The sequence below is a fragment of the Nipponia nippon genome, unplaced genomic scaffold (assembly GCF_047370975.1).
Source record: "Nipponia nippon isolate SJK-2023a ecotype South Korea unplaced genomic scaffold, ASM4737097v1 scaffold_11, whole genome shotgun sequence".
NCBI classification, from domain to species: domain Eukaryota; kingdom Metazoa; phylum Chordata; class Aves; order Pelecaniformes; family Threskiornithidae; genus Nipponia; species Nipponia nippon.
Window position 1 is genome coordinate 22065519 of NW_028262302.1, and position 20876 is coordinate 22086394.

Consider the following 20876-nt stretch of genomic DNA (forward strand, 5'->3'; position numbering starts at 1 on the left):
TGTACTTAACCCAAAGGTAAAATCTACAGTAATTCATCATATGAAAATCAACTGCTGTGCAGATGGGGGCTCCTGTTCCATGCTGCAGCTGTAATTTCTACCAAACGGGGCGGGGTGGTGGTGGTGGTAATTAAATAGCTTCATTTGCAGTCCTCAATTCTTTGCACCTAATTCATGACAGCGCACAGGATGGAGTAAAAGGTAGTTACGACACTCTATATACTTTGTATTTCAGCAGGTAAGCTTCTCTGTTTTCATCTTTAAAAAGGAAATTATAAACAGCAAGCTGCAAAAAGGCTAATGATAAAACAGTAAAAGACAGAAAGGGGTGGAGGAAATAAAAATAATAATAAAAAAGGTTTTCAGCATTACAAATGTTGATGCCTTTTAAAAAGAACAGCTCCAGCCACATTTCCCCCTTCCTTTGTACTGAAGTTTAATAAACATTTTCTCCAAGTTACCAATTTTGAGAAAATTGCTGGATAAACACTTGTGTTAACCCAGTTACATGGCTCGGTGCCAAATGTAATGCCAAACTTCCCAGTTGCAAAACGAGCTGTTTTTACACACCAAAGTAACCACGCAGCAGGCCTGCCGAGCCTGAAGACAGCTGACAGAGATGACTGTTGCTGTCCCCCCATTGCACCGACATCCATCCAAATACCAACATCTGCTGTGCTACAATTTACTTTTTACACAACATTTAGCAAAACAGTGCCTCTGACTGCAACATCATTAAGGAAGTAACAACAAATAAATCGCAAAGTCCCATCAGACAACTGTAAAATTAAAGCGTAGTTTGTCTTGCATACGCTGAGCTTTAGTTCAGATGTATTGGAGTTCAGAAATAATAAGTGTTAGAACCAGTTTTCTTTTATTAAACACACAAGACAAAATTCTGTAAACCGTGACGAGCGTAATCCATCATTACAGTGAAAATTACAGTTTTGAGGATATTGACTTGACTCAATAGGCAGAGCAGCAGATGCCTGCGAGGCAGCCTGGCCTGCCCGGTAGGATCGCAGCAACCCAGGCTACTAACAGGATTATACTATGCCTGGAAGCATAAGAAGTGCACTCACACTTCAGGGCCCGCTTCTTTTCAAACACCCAGAGCGCATATTTGTACTTGTGAAGTAAGGAATTAACGTTCCTAAAAACTCAAGCGCCCTTCGCTTTAAAAGCGGGACAGAGCACGGGGGCCTAATGCAGTCGGATGCCACCCCACAGAGGTGAGGTGGCAAGGCAGGCTCGGGTAGTGAGTCCTGTTACAAATTCATAGCCTGGGGGTTCAAACTGGGAATTAGGCTCCTAAGCGAAAGCCAGGTTTGGTTAGCGGTTCCACAGTACTGTCCGACACACTTCACGTCTCAGAAATCCCTACGTGATCCAGTGTCCTCCCGTCAGTCGTCCTCCACGCCTGTGTCACCCACGGTGCTGCAAGTCAAAATGGGGTGGCACTGCCACCCCGACACTGCCATGGGGCTCGGGCTGGCATCGGCACACAGGCAAAAGAGGAGGAGGAAAGGAGAATTTTAATCTTTAAAATGGTGACCAGTTCTCAAAAACAATTCTTTCTTCCTCCTGCCCTACAGTAACTCTACGAATGCAAAAAAAAAAGGGGGGGGGGGGGGAATCTCACTTTCTTTTGAAAAGCAGATACTGAATGAAAAATTTCAACAAGAAACAACTCAAATTCTGTTAGGCATCAACTAAGGTTTTTTCCCCCTCAGTCTTTCTGTTCCTCATCACCACCTTTAATACAACCTAAAAATCGCTGAAGTCACAAAAAGTGAATTTTTTTTGGTGGGAACGAACACTCCCCCTACATCTCCAGACAGTGCGTCTGTCAGGAACAACAACATGCCCAACACTCAGCTCAAGATACAAGAACTTGGCAGGCTGCATCTCAAAGCAGTTTCACCAAAACAACACAGTTTCCCTCAAATCCCTATCAGCTTAATAGTGGAAGACAGTAATATTTCAGATAACATAGGCAGCAAGCATTTTAGTAAGTTCAGTGGACATTCTTTATCCAATTCACAGATAAAAACAGTCAACATCCACAGCTAGATTAGCAAAAGTGCCTAACTAATTTGGTGCTTAATTCATGCTAAAGTCAAGGGGTTAGGCCCTTAAATACTTCTGGGGGTTTGGGCCAGCACGGATTTGTGTCAGACTTTATGACAATATATATATATGCCCATCGTGGGACACAGGAGAAGCCGTGCAAAGTGCAGCCTATGTGTAGATCCTCTCCCGAGCAGGGATTTAGAGGACAGTCTCCTCTGTGCTAGCTACTACATGTTTGCACAACAGGAGTCAAGGTCCATTGGAAACTTATCTGAAAGAGTTGCTCCTGCGCAAACTTTAGGTTCAACCTCAGAGTTCAGAACTGAAACGCTATTTGTTTGTCCATTTATCCCCTGGCACGGTTGGCTTTTTGTCAGACAGATGTATGCCACATGCAAGTCATTTCCCAACCTCTCTGCTCCACCTCCCTCCACGCACTCTGCACACACTCTGACCCCTCAGCAAATGTTATAAGAGAGGAGGAAGTGTTTCTGACAGTTTGCATGCTCTCCACAACAATTTTATTGCAGGGTATAAACGTTTTCTCCTGCCCCCCAACCCTACTTGTAAGGAAACAAAGCAAAACAAACAAGAAATCCACCACTTCCCAAACAACGGAATGCCCTAAACCCAGCGGCAGGAAAGGGGAGGGAAGGGGTGGAGAGGAAAGGACAGAGAGGATGGATTACACTGAAGTTATTTTTGTCCTGTTCAAGTGGATGGGCAGAGACAACTAAATATAGAATTTATCAAAGCAGGTGAACAAGGAAGATGACATGAGCTATGTGTTTCAAGGAGCAAGCAATAAAGGAAGTACACTCCTACCTCCTGGCCCAAAAAGCTCCCCCAAAACACACTTCAATTTGCATGAGCGAGATTTGATTGAACAAATATACAACTCACCACAGCCTTCCCTTTGGACATGTGACAATGTAAATGTTAAGCAGATAGGTTTCCTGTCTCTTACCTGCTTGTACTATATATAAACAAGTACTACGAAGTCCACGTTAAAACGGAAAGAGGTTTGCACTCTTCTGTGGTGTCTTTGGACAGAAATTCTTCCGAAGAAAGTGCGTTTGCATGTACCGCTGGGTAATAAAGCACCGCTTGAAATGAAACGTTAAGGAATGTTATGTTGTCAGTGGCAACACAAAGGATGTGGTTTCTATGAAATTTAACCAGTTATGTTGAGGACAATTGCTTTCTTCTGGTCAGACTGCAGTCCACGGCTTGCTCAGAGTAACTGCCACAGTAGTTTGAATTTCACGAGGGAAAATCCATTCATGTGTATTTTTAACTCCTTCCAGGGTCTGAGTGAGTCTGTGAAATGCACTGGGTGGCTGCTGCCAGGAGCACGTACTCCATTCAATCACTGTGAGCAGCCAGGCCGGCAAACACACGAGCAGCAAGTCTCACCCCAGCTCTTGGGCTCTCAGAGCCTGCAACCAAGGATGCAAACAATAGCATTTAGCAAGGATGTTAAGTGCTTTGGTGGTAGGCAGGCAGTAGTGAGCAAGGAAACATTTGGGGAAAAGACATGGCACCAGTCAAGCCATGACTTCAGCGGAAACCACGCTCACATCAGTGCTGTAACCTACCGCTGGGCTTAAAGAACAGAAAGCTTTTGTGCGGACCATTTCCCTTCTTCCATCTGTGCCCCCGGTTACCACAATATCCAAGAGCCCCACAGCCTGAGCTGCATTTGTCCTCACAACACCCCTGTGAAGTAGGGAAGTGCTGTTATCACCATTTTACAGATAGGGAACTGGGGCACAAAGAGAGAAAAATAACCTTATCCGAGATGATCATATAGGAGGAAGTTTGTGGCAGAGCAGGGGAGGACTGGCTTCGATTCTCAGTTCCAGGATGGTATTCTAATACACCAGCCACCTCTTCAGCTTCTAGATGCTCTGCCTTCAGTTCGACCGACCTACCTATCTCCCCTGGGCAACAAGGAATGGGGAACGCCTACGCCTTTTATTAACAGCATTTGCAGCCCAGCAAAAATGGAAGAGGGTATCAGATGCAGGTGGTGTTTGCATTTGGAAGTCCAAATTTGAACAAAGAAAACAATTTCCAAAATAGTCAGCACTATCCTGGTATCATGGCAAAAGGAAGGAAGATACATCAAGTTTTCAAAGTAGGAAAATTAAAAAAAAAAAATCCATGGCAGGTCATAAGCACAATTTTAAAAGATTAGTGAAAGTTTTCATAGGAAGCTGGTATTACACATGTATCCTTCAGGAAGCTCCCTGTTCTGGAGATTTTAGGTTATAAAGCAATAAGAAATAGCTGTAGTCCCAAAGGGATTCTTTTATCTCATTCCAGACACAGATCTAAACACAGATCTGATGTAGTTTCATATGGAGACCCTGACTCCAGACTTCACACAACAGTCTTGTCTCAGATAAAACAAATTCCAGAGGCTGGAGACTGCTCAAGGTTTCCAATTTCTGGCTGTGCCAGACTTCAACCCTGCCCTCAAAGGCTCTCTTTTCTGAGTGAAATGGCACCTCAGGTCCAAAATTTACTCTGCCCTTTGGGACTCCAGTTGCAGCCGTCCAGATCAGCAGTTGTGAAACAAGCTTCTACAACTTAAGGGCATTCATAAAGCAGCATTTAATGTCGACTGAGGTGACTATTACCCTGGAACAAACCCCAGAGATCCATCACTCTAAGGATCACCTGGTTTATCAAGTCTGACTCCAAAAGGTGGCTGCTCATCATAACGGCCAAAGGATGATGGACCGCTACTAGACCAACATGGAACAGGCCTTGAAGAAGGGCACGGTCACTATTCTGATCAGGACAAAGGAAGAAATTTGTGGGTTGGTGCTAGCTGAGGGCAGCAGATCAGCCATACTCAGCTTCCAGGTCATCTCTGCTATCAGTAGACTATCCTGTCAATCACTGCTGGTAAGCTGGACCTCATGGCCCAGGCCTCTACTTTTGTAACAGGCTGTTGCTGTAAACTTCAACAACCAGCAACACAATGTGAATCTACAGCACGCCTCCTCTGCCGTGGTCAGAGACTCAAGGAGCTGCAGCGAACCAGCTATTGCTGAAGGCGACCATCAAGGCACCTCATTTAACTTCCACGCATGACATCAAATAACTGAAGCCTTGCTTGGAGAGGACGAGAAAGAACAGAACTAGCCCCACCACACTCCCTGCTACCCCTCTTTCTCCCCCTCCTTTTACACCGGGACTACAGAAGGGTGAAGAAGAAAGGCTGCGATGAGGTTAGAAAACATTTCTACTTTCTGACAGGGAGCCTCACAGCAACAACAACCAAGCAAACAAACAAACGAAAGCAAAACTCCCAGCAGCTTTACAGCTACATTGCAATCTTAGTAAACCAGACATTCTAGTAATTAAAGCAAAAAAACAACTTCTGGTTCCAAAGCACAGACCCAGAACACTAACAACAAGTAGTAAATTAGTGAGGTTTGTTTACTATTACATGTTTTGAACCTTTTCCTTGAAAAATCCCAGCTTCTGTATTTGAACAGATCAGCCAACACTGAAAAATGAAAAGGCCTGTTGACAACAGAGGAACTGCTATTTATGTTCTGTCTGATGGCCATCACAAGGAATATCAAAACTAAAACCAAACAACTCTACAAATGGGGTTGTTATTCTCCTTCAAAATCAGGCTGCGCTTTGCATGAGATTCCCAATATCAAACCGGTTAAGAATCGCAGAATACTTTATGTTGAAAGGAGCCATTAGAGGTGATCTAGTCTAATCATCCACTCAAAGGAGGGCCATTCAAAATGCTACAAAATAAATCCTAACACTAACAGTACATGTAGGTAATTCAGGACAATTATAAAAATACAAAGGCAAAAAATAGAATGAATGCAACTTTATCAAACTGCAACTTTCAAATCAAATTCAGGGAACAAAACCTCAAGTCTGCTTGGCCATGTGCCCTCATTTTAATCTCCCTGCCTCCACTAACTGGTTTGAGGATTGTTAAGAGTCAGCAGAAAGATGAAAATCAATAAATATTCTGTGTGTGTACTGGGCATAAAAATGAGAAATGAATTCTGTGTTCCTCCATGTTTTATTTTGCCACATGAATCGTGAGAGAAATAGCACAGGATTGTACATGGTCAAAAAGGTATGCATGGCCTACGAAGTGTGAACATTTATCTACAACCACACATCCTGTTGTGTGTCATTCCACTTCTAAAATGGTGCCTGAAAAGAGCAAAGTCTCCAGAAACATCAGGTTTTGCCATAAGCACACCCAGTCTAGTCGTGGGAGTAAACAAACCTCTCCAAGACACCAACAAGAACTGGTGTGAAGTAGCCTGTTCCTAGCAGACTGGAGCTGCTGCTGAGAAGAAAGGGAATCCTCCTCCCTACGTCCAGAGGAAAGCTAAAGTGGGAAGAAAACGTCATATATACTGATATTTGCACATTCCTGCCAGTAACCTGTTAGTCAGAAGATGAACACAGAAAAACAAACAAACAAACAAACAAAAAACAACCAAAAAACCCCTTAAAATGCATAAAACTCATAATAGTAAATCTGATCTTATTTTTTCCTACTTTAGATACAGCTTTCTATACCATAATGATTTGTATTACTGCAGTACACTGCAACTTCAGATACACATCTGGAGCTGAGCCACCTGCTGTACAAATAAGACAATGAGACAGTCCCTGTTCTGCAGAGTTTACTGTCTTAAGACAGGGACAACAGAAGGCCAGACAGACAGACAGACACAAAAAAGGGGACCAATATTGGGCATCGCAGTGAACGGCAGTCTCAGTACACATGCACTGCAAGTTCCTCAAGGCCTTTTATAAGCAACACAAGAAGCCAGAGCTTTTAAAGAGGATAATAAAGCAGTACTGCAGCTGTTTACAGGGACCATTTCCCAAGTGTGAAAGGGTAGCACAAGAGAAAGCACAGAAGTGGTTGCTTGCCCCCATGTTGTAGTCTCAGTATAGAGACATGCTAGGCTAACAGGAGGCAGAAGTTAACATCTTAATAGCAAATTAGAGATGGTAAAAATAGGTATGAAAAGCAAAAGCAGCTGGTTTTGCAGCTCAGTGCAACAGAGGAACTAGTAGATAGCAACAAAGCAGCAGCCCAAAGAACAAGCTCTGCCCTGTTCAGAGCAGCACTCTGAATGGGCCAAGGTTACATGCCAAGCATGCAAAGATGCGAGATGATGCAAACCTTGGAAAAGGATATTCTCCCCCTCCATGTTTTGCTTTTTTTTCCATTTTCATGAACGACAGTATACTCCAACAACCACAGCAACTTTGAAAACATCAGCTTCTTTGAAGATCAAAAAATACAGTCTCTGCAGACTATCTGGTTATAGTTGCTGTAAAGCCGAGAGAAGTCCCTATTTCAGAAAAAAAATTGGCCACCTGCTGCTGTAAGCAGAGGAGGCGGTATACATGTGAAATCATGCTTTTCTCCATAATTACAACTGATATTACCCAGGAAGACACACTAGACTGGGAAAAAAAGCATTCGTTCCAAATGGCGCAGTTATGTTGAACTGAATTGTATACAGCTGGCTGGTAATCTTCACTCTGTTGTCACAGGTTTGCTCACCTTAAAGTAATTTTATATTATTCCCAAGGAACAATCTACTACAGCCACTTTAGACCTCTGGCTTCCTTTCAAGTCAGAGGGTAGATACCAGTAAGGCTAGGACATCTCAAAACCTCAGGCATTAAAAAAAAAAAGTTATAGCAGTTATTATTGAAGGATGAAACACCTACTGTATAAAAGTTTCCTATTGCAGCAGGAACAGCACATTTGAACCCCATAAAAGCAATCACCAAGTCTAGTCCTAGAGCTTACTCAGGATCAGATCAGTCTATGCCGACGACAAGGTGTAAGTTTTAAGCAACTGCTCTTAACGCAGCTGAGCCACTGTGGCCGAAGAGAAGAAGCTGCTCCATTGCCCCCGTCTTTAACAGGGCTGTCCACCATGTTCAAACTGTGAGGCCAGATTTGGCCACTACATCTTTGCAACCCCATTGCGTAAAGGAGGAGAATTAACCCAGCTTGTAAAGCCAACAGTCCCGTTTTACCTGAACACACTGAATCTGGCAAGAGCTGATAGTCAGGGAACACACAGAACCCTTTAAAAAAAAACACACAACGTCGTTTATTACACTGGGACAGTACTTCATGTTGCACAATCCAAGCTTTTGTTTCAAGCAAGAAAATGTTTTCTAAATATTTTGTCACCATGACAGTCTAGCCTTGGACTCGAATTCTGCCCTCGGTTACTCCAGAAAACCCCTGTGAAGTCAACTGTGTTGCACAGCTCGTCGCCGCGTCCCAGGCCACCGGGAAGGCTCACCTGGCACTGCGGCTACCGGCGTCCTCTCGGCCCTCCGTGCTCTGCAGGGCTCTCTCATCCCAAGCTATTTTGCCTACCCACAAACTAAAACATTCAACATAAAATCTGCATGAAGAAACAACATCATATATAAGAGGAATATGGTTTTGCAACTAATACTAAACATCTCCCTGACAGGTTCAGCTTTATCCGAGGAATACAGGCAAAACAAAAACCATTCCCAAGATAGCAGAATGAAATATTTTAAACACACAGAGAAAAAGAGACGTAGAAAAACATCCCGGCTTTGAGGGCCCTGTTCCAAGTAAAAACATTTCTTTCAGGGACATTAATTTGGCAAAGTAAATCTGAGCAGATACAGCCTAAGTCCACAGCACAGCCCCGAAAAGATCAGCGGAGCACTTCTGTATGACTCAGGAAGCCCAGCGAAGACTTCTGCAGAACAAGATCAACAGGGTGTCTATATACAGCCAGCAGCATCATGTGAACGGGTGGTTTAGTTTGTGAAATGAATGTTTGCATGTCATTTTAAAAAAAAAAAAAACAAAACAAAACACAAAAAACACCCTCTATTACACACTTATAAGTTTCCAACATTAAAAACATAGCAGGGGAAGGAAGTACTCCAGCAGCCAAAATTTACAAATTCTTACCATAACTTTGGCGCAGTAAACTTCTCCAGTGTCACAAAGGCCTATTCTTCAGGGGGCTCGGTTGCCTTTTTTTTCGGAAGGACTAATCCACATGTGAAGGCTATTAAAGAACACACACACAAAATGCCAACAGAAGCAGAAACACGCACACTTTTTGTCTGTGTATGTGTTTTCAAAGTTTTATCTGTCTCTCCTTACACAGAAAGATGCCCTGGAACAGCCTGGAGGCAGGTATTTCTGCTTTCTCTCTTTTCACTAGTGAAGCTCTGAAAGCATTTTCCTTTCCTTGCCATAAAATGGCAATGATATTTTATTTTAATTCATTCAAATCAGTGACAGAGATTCATCCTCATTAGTTGCATTCAGCAGCCAGGTTTCAAGAATTTAACAAAAAAAATGAAGATTTTAATATGGGGGGAGGGGGGGTTGTTTGTTTGTTTGGGTTTTTTACGAGAATAGAAATTCCTAACAGCAACCTTATAATTATTTGAGAGGCACCTTACTAGAACCCCAAAGAAAATGCTAATACTGTAAGTTACACTTGGCATTTCTGCACTGCAGAAACAAATCCAAGCTCTGAAAGTCAGCACTTTCTCCTCTTATTATCTGATGCTATATAAAAGCACTAACATAGATTTGAAAGAAATACAACAGAAAATCCTGCCTGATCTAAATACATAGAGATAAATTTATCTTTCAGTTTTCGAAACACCGCTTAGAGAGCGGCCATTTAGAGTTCTATTCACTGGCTAGAATAAAACCAAGTGGTACATTTTAAAAAACTGACTTTGAAATATTGTCATGAGAACAGGGACAAGCAATGTAAACCCTAAAATTCTGTGGGTCTTCGTATTCATGATTATCGTCACAAACTAAAAGGCTCATATTCCCTACTAAGCAAACATTTACAATTAAATCCATTCTGCACAAGGCATTTGCATTTTGAGATAGAACAGTCAGTCGTTCAGCTGCTGTGATTTAGATGGATTGGTTCATTATTGCTGCAGTTCGTTTTCAGCTACACTGTATAACAAAGGGGTGCCAATGTAGTCTTGAATGGCTTTAAAGCTAAGTATGCTGGTATTCTTCCATGATGATGTAATTTAACTCTCTCCCCATCTCTCGGATCAAGATATCTTGACTTTACAGGCTAAACTTCAGCAAAAACGACAGAAACAAGCTGTCGCAATAGTGTTCAATAGGCAATATCTCTGCAAGTTAGCTGAATGCTGTTGCTAGCAAGTTTGCAGTGATTTTCCATGTACGAAAAAGTAATTTTTCCCTAATTCTTATTTAGAATAAATACTTTTCCTATCATGCAAGTAACAAGGCAACTTCGACTTCCACACCAGGAGATACATCAGTTATATACCTTTAAATGTTCATGCTATAGTAAAAATGTATCTGTACCAGCAAAGACGACCTAGAACAATGATGTCTGACGCAAAGAAAATTTCAAATTGAAAAAGTCAGCTACTGTCCTACTCCTTCACTGTCTAAAACATATCGCCAAAGGCAGGATTAAAGCAGTGAAACCATTTTTCTATTAGCAACCATGTAAAAAGGCAAGATTTCTTTTTTTAAAAAAATTATTGAAGAAAAAGCTGTGATGATTAGTAGCGTTTAACCTCCCAATCTAAAGCACGGTCTTCTCAAGACACTGCCACGGCAACACAAAGAACACGTATCGCAGAGTGATCTGATTACTTAATTTATAGCGGCAAAAGATTCATATCCTATGTCCAGAAATCAATTTCTGCCTACAAAACTACTTTCAAGCCCCACAACCAGCACTGTCACCACAGATTATCACAACTGGATTCTAGCCTGCTCCATGCATAAACTTGCAGTGGAATATAGCTAAAACTATGCAACTACACATTTAAGTCAAGTCTTGAATTAAGAAATACATGCCTTTGCTTCTCTTGGTGTTCTGAAGTTTCATTTCTCCTTAATGAGGACAAGAGGGGAAGGAGATGATCGAAAGTTAAAAATTAAAAAAAAAAAACAAACAAAAAACAAAACCAACAAAAATCTGCATTACAGAGAAAACACTTTCATTTAGTTAACTGACTGCTATTTATAGAAGCTTTACAGACCACAGGCAGGCGCAGGGATATGTATGACCCACAAAAAAAATGCAATCCAGACAATCCATGCCTGGAAGTCCTTGAAAAGCAAGCAGCAACTATAAGGTAGTATTCCCACTTTGCAGGGATGAAGAGGCCTGACAATGGATTTTGAACTGCTTGGCAGTTTTCTTCAAGGGTGTAACTTCTTACTGACACTTCAACAGTGAAGCTCCAACCTAGGCATGATGGCAAGAATAAACAAAATAATGTGCATCCTTACACAAAGTAGGGTTTATGCCCCGAAATGCATTTTCCACACCGGTATAACCACAACATTCCAAACAAGGCAGCATTAATTTGGCAGATGTAATATGGCATGTACAAAGGCTCATATGGAAACACATGGCAAAAATTTTAAGTAAGTTTTTTTTCTCTTAAATCTTGAGATTTAGTTTAACTGGAGTTTGATGGATAAAAAAGCAGTTCAAATACAGTTTCATTTTTATGTTTCTCTTAGCCATTAGACCAATCAAGCCTCTTGCAGCAAAGGCAAAATTTATTCTTTCACACTGCTTGCTTTCTGAAGTGTAATCAAGGTACATTTCTTGATTGCCCAGACCCTTTGACAGAATTGCAGAAATAGTAGGGTATACTGCTAAGGCTGAGTGTTCAGAAAACAAAAAACACACATTATAAACTATTTTAAATTGTATACTTTTTGAGACTTTTTACTAAAAGTAATTAAACTGCCCTTTTTCTTCTCCTTAGTCTAAACTGTGAAGAAGACACCCAGGTTATGTTTTCCACTTTTTCCTCTACATCATGAGGATTAGCAAGCTCCTCTGCTTCAGAAAGAAAAAGGGACAAAACCTTCAAAAGCATGTGACTTCTACAGGTGGGAACCGATTTATAACAAACATAAGGGCTGCACTTAAACTTTGAGAATTAGCATCAACTGCTGTAAGCAGCCCTGACCCCCATCAGCACCTGAAGTCCACTAAAATAACACCAGCGTCAACTTCATGAGTTAGACTTTCCTATCAGCTTGTCTTAAAAGACCTCTGCTATGAAGAAAGGCTGAGAGATCTGGGGTTGTTCAGCCTGGAGAAGAGAAGGGTCGGGGGAGGCCTCATTGTGGCCTTTCAACATATAAAGGGGGCTTACAAAAAAGATTCAGAGAGGCTTTTTACCAGGGCCTGTAGTGACAGGACAAGGGGCAACGGTTTTAAACTAGAAGAGGGTAGATTTTGATTATATATAAGGAAGAAATTCTTTACTGTGAGGGCAGTGAAACACTGGAAGAGGTTTCCCAGAGAAGTTGTGGATGCCCCATCACTGGAAGTGTTCAAAGTCAGGTTGGATGGGGCTTTGAGCAACCTGGTCTAGTGGAAGGTGTCCCTGCCCATGGGAAGGGGGTTGGACTAGCTGATCTTTAAAGGTCCCCTCCAAGCCAAACCATTCAATCATTCTAAGACTGGAGCTTCCTCCCAAAACAGGTATCTCCTATGATGGCAATGGTTCACGACCAACACAAAACTCAGTTCCCTAGCACGCACGTTCTGTGGTCCTCATTACGAGTACATTAGTAAAGCGCAAGCAGAAGACTGATTTGATAGCCCTGTAAATGATTCAGATGCTGCACTCAGTCTCAGTATTAACACAAAATACCACTGCAGTAATGCACAGAACCACTGACTCCAAGGCGTATTTCTACACGCAGTTCACCAAGGCCTAGGCTTTGGACAGCACTTCAAAACACGCTCTCCCAACTTACCCAAGAGACTCAGGAAAACAGTAACTGACTTGCCCGCAGTCTGTGATGATTGTTTACCTCTGCTGTCCTCAAATACGACCATGCACTTTTGAATAAATTGACAAATTTCACAATACTGTTTGACCAGCTATCTTTTTCACATTTTTGGCTCAACTTGAAGAGGTGGGAGAATAATCCCAGAGATCCATAACATGTTTTCCAACTGCAGTCAAAGTCGGTCTTCATTATTTCCCCCTTTCAGTTGCAGTAAATATTTCTCACAGAAGCACACTACTTCACACCTAATATGGTGCTATTCTTTCTCCATTCTTTTTCTTCCTCTTTCCTCATATAGTTTCCTGGTTTTTGTTCCCCCTTGAAGAGGCACATTGTACCTGCAACATAATACATCTGAAAATAATAATCCCGCCTCTGTCTTCCCCCCATGAGATGACTTTTTAAATGAGATTTAACTCTTTTTTTTCTTAGTAAATCAGTTACTTCAGTATGTAAAAGAGAAAAAAAACACAAGGCTGACAGTTATTTTTTTACAATGCTCTGTCTTTTAAAATGCCTTCAAATTAAATGTTAATATGTTTAGTAAACCCCTCTTTCAAACACAGACTATGGTTTGTTTCCTCAATGAGTCCGAGACCAACACCTACCCCACTTTTAAGAGAATTTGCCAGTAACATAAACTGTGGATAAAAGGAAATACACTGCATGTCACCATGTACTGCCTAAGAGCATCAAAGTCCTCACCAGCTTTTTCAGATGGTAAAGTCTTGGGCTAAGAGTGCTAACACAGAGCAAGTTTCGGCAGGGGAAGCCGCGGGCACAGGCAAGGAGTACAACTGCTGGTGCTTCGGCAGGGGGAGCGCCAGCAGGGAATGCTGGAAGGGGAGGAACCTTCTGGCATCCACACCGGGGCTGCAGGGAAAGACATTTTCAAGTGAGGACAAGGCGCCAAACTTAAAATGCATGGCACAGCATCCTGCTTAAAACCACTGCTGCAAGAACAACAAGTGAGCTTTACTCTCTTGCTCTGTCTTTACCTCAAAATAGCACACTCGCTTAGTACTTCTTTCTTCCTAAATGCAAACCTGGTGACTTCTCAACATGCCTACTGAGAGAAAAAAAGAACAGAAAACCACATGTGGACAACTTTTTTTATTTTTGCACAGGCCTGCCTTTTCCTTCTCAAAAACGAAGGAACCATGAAAGAGAGGACCAAAGCCAATGCAGGCAGTTTCTCCATGATCCACTGTATCAAGCATTCCCAGGCTCGCTTTAACAGGGCTTGCAACATCCTAGATCCCTCATTCTCCAATCTCTTTTAACAACAAGTAACAGTAATTTATGATGCTACCCCACTTTTAGAGATAAAATTGAGAGCTAGTTTGTTTCGCTTCTGATGTACATTAAAACAGAATATGAAAGTAAACTTCCAGGACTGACACAAATAATGTGGGCATCAACATCTGAGCTCTTCCCCTTTGCCATTCAAAGTGAGAGTGGGTTTCGTGTCACTCGCATGTAAGTTCCAGACAGTCAGTTTACAAGCACAGAGGAAAACATCTAACCTAGCATGACTTCCCTAAAGATCTGAAAGTATTTTGCAAAAGAGGTGGGGGAAAATGTTGGAATAAAGATTTTTTGGGGAGTAATTTTTACTGAAAAAAGAATCATTTGGACTTCACCCTTCAAAAATGTGAAGCTGTGGCTTGAAGAACGAGTTTTCCTACATGAAAAAATGTTCTGGAAGAAAGACTTTTCTAAAAGGACACTGGAAAGTAACAAAGATGGTCAAAGACTTAAGTAGTCTGTTGAGTGGAAGGCCGATGAGCAATCTCTAGGCTACGCGACCTCTCCCAAAGATGTAGTACAGTACAGTTACACTGTACTAGGTAATTCTCAGGATCTGACTTCCCTGTCATCCAAAGCAGACTTTTTACAGTATACTGGATCCAGCCTGTTTCCTATGATCTCTCCACAAATAATTCCATCAGATGAGATTTACCCTCCAAAAGTCTAGCTGACTAGCCATTATCAGCTCATATTTCTCCAGATGTTTTGTGATCTCATCCTTTCTTAATGTCTCTAGCATCTTGCCTACCACCAAGGTCAGATTTATTGGTCGATGATTTCCTGGTTCCTCCCCAATGTCCTTTTCCCAGAACAGGGCAAGCAAAATGAAAGCAACCAAGAGCTAGCATTGCAAAACTATTGCCCCTTGTGTTGAAAAAGAGACACACAAGAAAAACCACAAACTGACACAGCTTATCTTTTGTTTCCAATAAGAAGAGCAACAGATTTCCCTATAAACCCAACTCTTCAGCTCTGGAAGTAGCATCAGCTTCTTTCCCTCTGTTACAAACTTCCCTCCTCCGTTCTTTGTTCAGCCCTTATCTTGTTTCTTACCTTTCCTCTTCCCCCCAGTTTTTCCTCTGAAGCAGCTGTGCCCTCTATAGCCGGCATCTTCAGAGTTCAGATGTGTCTAACCATCCTTTGTGTCAAGTGCCACAGCCACTCCTTTGAAATACCATGAAAGCCAGACAATCCTTCAGCTAATCTGAACCTTGAAGGTTCTGGCTGCACAGGTCATCCAGGAAGTGCACTGCTACATCCCAGGGACAGACAGAAGCCAAGGTAAAAAATAAAACCCACCCCAAAATAAAACAGACGCACACAGGGGTAGGGAACACAGTGAGAACAGAAAAGAGAGAGGAAAGAAGAGGTGAAGAAAAACAGCAACACAAGAGACCTACTGGCTTTAAAAAAAAAAAGTTAACTTCTGGTCATACCTCGTAAGATCCTGTTTTGATTCATACTAACAGAATACTGAAAGTATGAACCGGTGCTCAAAATAACAAAGCTAAAGTTCACCATCTGTGCTATTCTGCTAGAGAAAGTTAAAAGAGCAACAATCAGCATTTAATTCCTGGCTTGTATTTTACATATGGAACTTGCATTCATTTTATGCAATGAAACTATAGGAAGACAAATCACAATGGACTACTGGTTATTTATTAGGACGCCTGTATCACTCCATTTCGTTACAGAAAAAAGTCTTTTAAAAAAAATATAGTAGTATTTCCATAAGTGGAATAAGTATCTTTTTTATAATTCCTCACTTAAGGACCTCTAGTAATTTTGATCAGCTTGGAAGCCAGACTCCCAACCAGTCAAATAGTTTTACCTGACTAAAGTCCACACAAATTGACATTTGGAGGACATGTTCTGGTTTTCACAGTTAAAATTACTGTGCAGTGTTTATATACTATTTAAAAACAAAAGCAAAAAGTAGCTCCACATTTGCTGCTAAATATTAATGGATGAATACACAGGTCTCTCCTGCTGCTTATAATTGCTCCAGAGTCCTCAGAGTGAGAAATCAAGATTCCTATTTCCTTTTTTAAATGTCAGTGTACATTTTTCCCTCCCCCTCTTTCCCTGCCTCCAAAAGACTCCTTTTTCCATACAAGTTTATGCCCTAATAAGAAAACCGGACATACTAGGGAAGACAGAGATGACAAAGTATCAAAACGCACAATCCCCCTCTTTGTTAGCCTTGCAGAAAGACTTTAAAAAAAAAAAAAAAAAAAACACCAAACAGGATGAAGACTGAAGACAATAGAGGGACCTTTATAAACAGGGACCAGAGCAGAGATGCAAGAATTCCAATGAGATCTTTAAAATGGATCAGTAAAGTAAATAAAGTATACTCGGGCATACCTCTTTTATCCAAAAAGTTCCACAACACACGATGAAAATTAAGGATACTCATGACATACATCCAGAAAACCTGTAATCTCAGAACTCAACAAGCAGCAATTTAGGCAGATAATTTTCTCCTTCCCCACTCATATTCAATCACAATTATAGCACCTCTACATCGACCCATTTCCCCCATCCTTTCCTGCTAAACAAACCTTCAACGTAACACAACCAGGGACTACATATTCTGGACGTACATATACAATACACCAACCCCAAGCATGAGTTTCTTCACCTTTTTGACGTGTGTGCTGGAACACGTCAGCCACGCAGTTATGCAAAGAGTGGTTAGTATTTTAACTATTGTTTCTGTCTTCACACAAGAGTCTATCACCTCACTGTGATTAGAGTAACAGCACCAAGCGCTGCCAATGGGGAAAAGGGGGGGAAAAAAAAAATTCATTCATGAATTCTTCTATTTCTGCCTGGTTGAGGTCAGACATGTCATGGAGATGACTCTGGCCCCTGCACAAACAAACATCTGTGCTACTGGAAGTAGAGCTTCCTTTAAGCGACTGACTTACAGAACTGCCAAGAGCTCTCGGCCAGGCAGCGATGTTTAATTTCATTTCTCCATTTGTATTTTTAATCTTGGAAACAAAAACAGAAATGTAAAGCATGCTGACAGAAGAAAACAACCCCACAATTCTAGAAAGCCCTGCTATTTCCCTGCCAGGCCAAAACACCTGCTCCTGCTAATGACGGCTTTATGCTTATATACACCTGCCATCCAGAAGGGCTCCAGAGCACTTTGCAGTCTGATTTATAAATACACAAATCATTAAAACCACCAAAACTAAGCCACTGCTGGGGTAAGATGTAGCAACTGTTTAACTGCACACAGCCATGCTGTTCAACTGCTCAGGACGTGAACTAAGAGACACCATATCCAACCAAAGCTATGGGGGAACGTTAGGTAGAGAGAACATCATTGCCCAATCTGGATTTCGTCCAGTCACTACTTAAAATATTTGCATGTGGGAAGCCCTAGGATCTTTAAAGAACACATGCAGTGCAACCTTCAGTTTTATAAATGATCCAAAAGACAAACAATATACATTTCCTATATCTAAAATCCTCCTTTAGCAGTCCCTCCCTGCAGTAATTACTGTTTATGCCTTAACTTCAGAAGCTCATAGTATCAGACATCAGTTTTGGAAACATCCTGTGGTTGAAGCACTTGATCTTGCAGAGCCAGCAAACTGATAGAGTCTGGCAATAAACGTAGATGATTAAAAAAAAAAACAAAAAAAAAAACCAAAACAAAACCAAAACCCCAACCCTTTGGAAAACACGTGCACACGAGTACATCAGTTCCCCCCACGGGCACCCCCAGTCAAAAGAACAGAATTTGTCAGCTAATCCCGAAACAGCTACAAAAAAGAAGAGTAACGGAGCTGACGCACTGGCAAGCTGAGGAGAGAGAGCACTGCTTTCTAAAATCCTCCTCGTATGGACAACACCAAATTAACAGTTGCAAAGTCAATGAAGTGGAATGAAATAGGTGTCACCGCACATACCAAGAAGGCAAAAAGGCACTGGGGAACAGGTTAAAAAGATTAGGAAACCTGGCATCCAAAAAAAGCCAAGATACGTTTAACAGTTTGGGCATTTGGCCACAAATTTTCAGTCTCAAATATGCAGAACATGCAGAGTAACATTTTGGAAATGGAAATGTGTTCAGCAGATAATCTCATCATAATATTATCAGCAAACCATCAGAGATAATAATCTGTTTCTCTAAGGTAATTAAAAAAAAAATCTGATCAGAAGATCAGGGCATCTTTTACGAAGACCTCCTCCAGAGGCTTCCTTACTTGAAAGTAGCTTTACCGTAATCCTAGAAACAATGAAAATTCAATTCTCAAGAGTAAATACACACAAGCTTGAAATACAACATGACTGTTTTAAAGTTTCAAACACATCTGCCTCGGAATCATCCTGACAATACAATTCCATTTTCACACTTTTTAAAAGAAATGTTTCTCCCCCAGGTTTTTGTACAGTGCTCCTCAAAATAACAAAATATTTTTTTTAAGCTACAGGTAAGTGCAGAAAGAATTGTAACAACAGACGGTTAAAAAAAAAAACTCAGCCTAAAAACATCATTTAAAACTAAAAACATATCTCTGATTTGAGGAGTTTCTAGATTCATAAACGGGAATGGGAAGCATAATTCTGTGTTTCTTTCTCCTATTTTACCCAAACACAACATAATTCTCAAACACTTTATCAGAACAAGGTAGCCTGGGTACACCAGAACTATTGAATAAGTTATTTAAGATAATGAGTGGAAAGGCATTTCTAACTGAAATAAACCAGAACAAAAAATACAGAAGAAACTTCATCAAAACACTTTTACATCAAGCATCAGACAATTTGCTAAACTAAGCTGCATATCCAGCTGTTAGAAATATATGTTTCCACCCTTTTAAAACACGGATTATCAACATGTTTTCTAAATTCTTAGAAATTTCTTATTGTTGCAGAAGAACCATCAGCCTTTATCAAGGTTATGATAACGTATTTCCATTTTCTTCCAGAAATAATTATGCTACACCTTTGCACCTTCAGGCAAGTTGTTGCAAACCCTCGAGAAAAATCCTGAGTCTGCAAAACCATGCAAGCTTCCCTACTGCTGGAGCACACAGATTCTGTTTTTGGTCCAAAATAATGACGATATTGTGGAAAGTACCTAACACCGCTCTCTCCTTTCCAAGAAACGATTGCAAAGAAACAGGTAAGTCAAGTACCTTATAGGAGTAATGCTGTAGTACTTGAAAACAAACACCCCCTGCCTCCCCAAAAAAGAACAAACCCACTGTTTTGGGAATAAAACATTTAAGAATGCAAAAAGCGTAACAGTACACAACTATGTTATTTCAGTTTTGCCACCCAGTAAAGAATAAAGACTTTTTATAAAAATCCAATGCCATTAGTGGTACAACAGAAATGCACAGAGCGCACAAACTCAAGGCTATTCTTCCCGTCTAGGACACTGGTACCAAGAGCGGTTCAGACACAAACAAAACAGCACATTCTCTAGCAAGTCTCTGCAAGAGCACAGCATTGCTCACAAAATACAGGCATATTTTTCACCGTTCAAATGAAGATTCACCTCAAGACAATTCTACCTTCTAATATAAAAAGAAAAGCTACAGACCTATATATAAAACAAAATATGCTGCGGCTTAACCTTTAACACTCTAAGTAGCATCTCCTTCAGTTGCCACCTTTATCATCATTTTCAAAGCAGTTGACGCAGTTTTCAGTGAACACACACACACACACATGCACGCACACAAAGAAAACCCCTTATATGTGCGTTTTCTCCAACTTGAGAGAAAGTCACGCATGCTCCTCATATGCTGTTTCCCATCAGGGTGAACTGGAAAATAACGGACTATTTGAAGATATGCTGCTAAAGGACAGATCACCACGTGAGAGAAAGCAGATCTACTGTCCTCAAGGGAAGAGACACTTACCTCGTTTGTGAAGCCACCCTTCCTTCACTATTGCTACTTCATTCATAATGGCAGGAATGTCTCTTGAAAAACCAGTTTATGCCAAAAGATCACTCTGTTGAAATTCCTGAACTCCCGCAGAAGGCTCCACAAAAGGGATGGTTTTTTTTTTCCGTTTTTCTCCTTCTCAGCTATTTCTAAAAGGATCAAAAGAAGAGTGCACCATCATTTTGAAGCATGTCACATATGTACAGTAAGGGATAAAACAGGGAGTAGCTTTCATTGCTGGGCTGTTGGGTTTGTTTGTTTTTTTTATTATTATTATTACAAATCCTAAATGAGGGCTTTGCTCTTCACAAGGATTTTTACATCTCGGCAGGTGGAGGTGCCAAAATATGTGCTTGCTAAAGTCCTGATTCTTCACTGACCGGCTTGATTGTGGGCAGTCACAACATCACCAGACACCGTCTGGATTAGAGGTGGATGCAAGACCTTGCCCAGTAGACCTCCGTATCTCCAACAACACCTCACTCTCCACAACGATAAAAATTCCGAGATTTCATGAAGTCCAGGCTTAAATATTTCCTGTAAGAAGACTTCCAGAACATCTTCTGGAAGGTTTCTTTACAGCCTGATGTAGAGCACTCTATCAAATAACACACAGTGCATCTTAGAGATGCACTAACAGTAAAAATTCCTAATACTCTCCTTCAAATTTTCATAGCTTCAGCATCATCCTG

General features: G+C 41.1%; 1 protein-coding gene across 3 annotated transcripts in view; it reads right to left on the bottom strand.

Annotated features, from left to right (window-relative positions):
• Window positions 1-20876, bottom strand: part of AKT1 (AKT serine/threonine kinase 1) — a 75806-nt gene that overhangs the window by 48452 nt on the left and 6478 nt on the right. For all 3 annotated transcript variants that reach the window (XM_087747874.1, XM_087747875.1, XM_087747873.1), the window contains one exon: window positions 20158-20333. In XM_087747874.1, the coding sequence (XP_087604000.1) occupies window positions 20158-20203 (46 nt within the window). In that variant the 5' untranslated portion in view covers window positions 20204-20333. The remainder of the gene's footprint in view (window positions 1-20157; window positions 20334-20876) is intronic.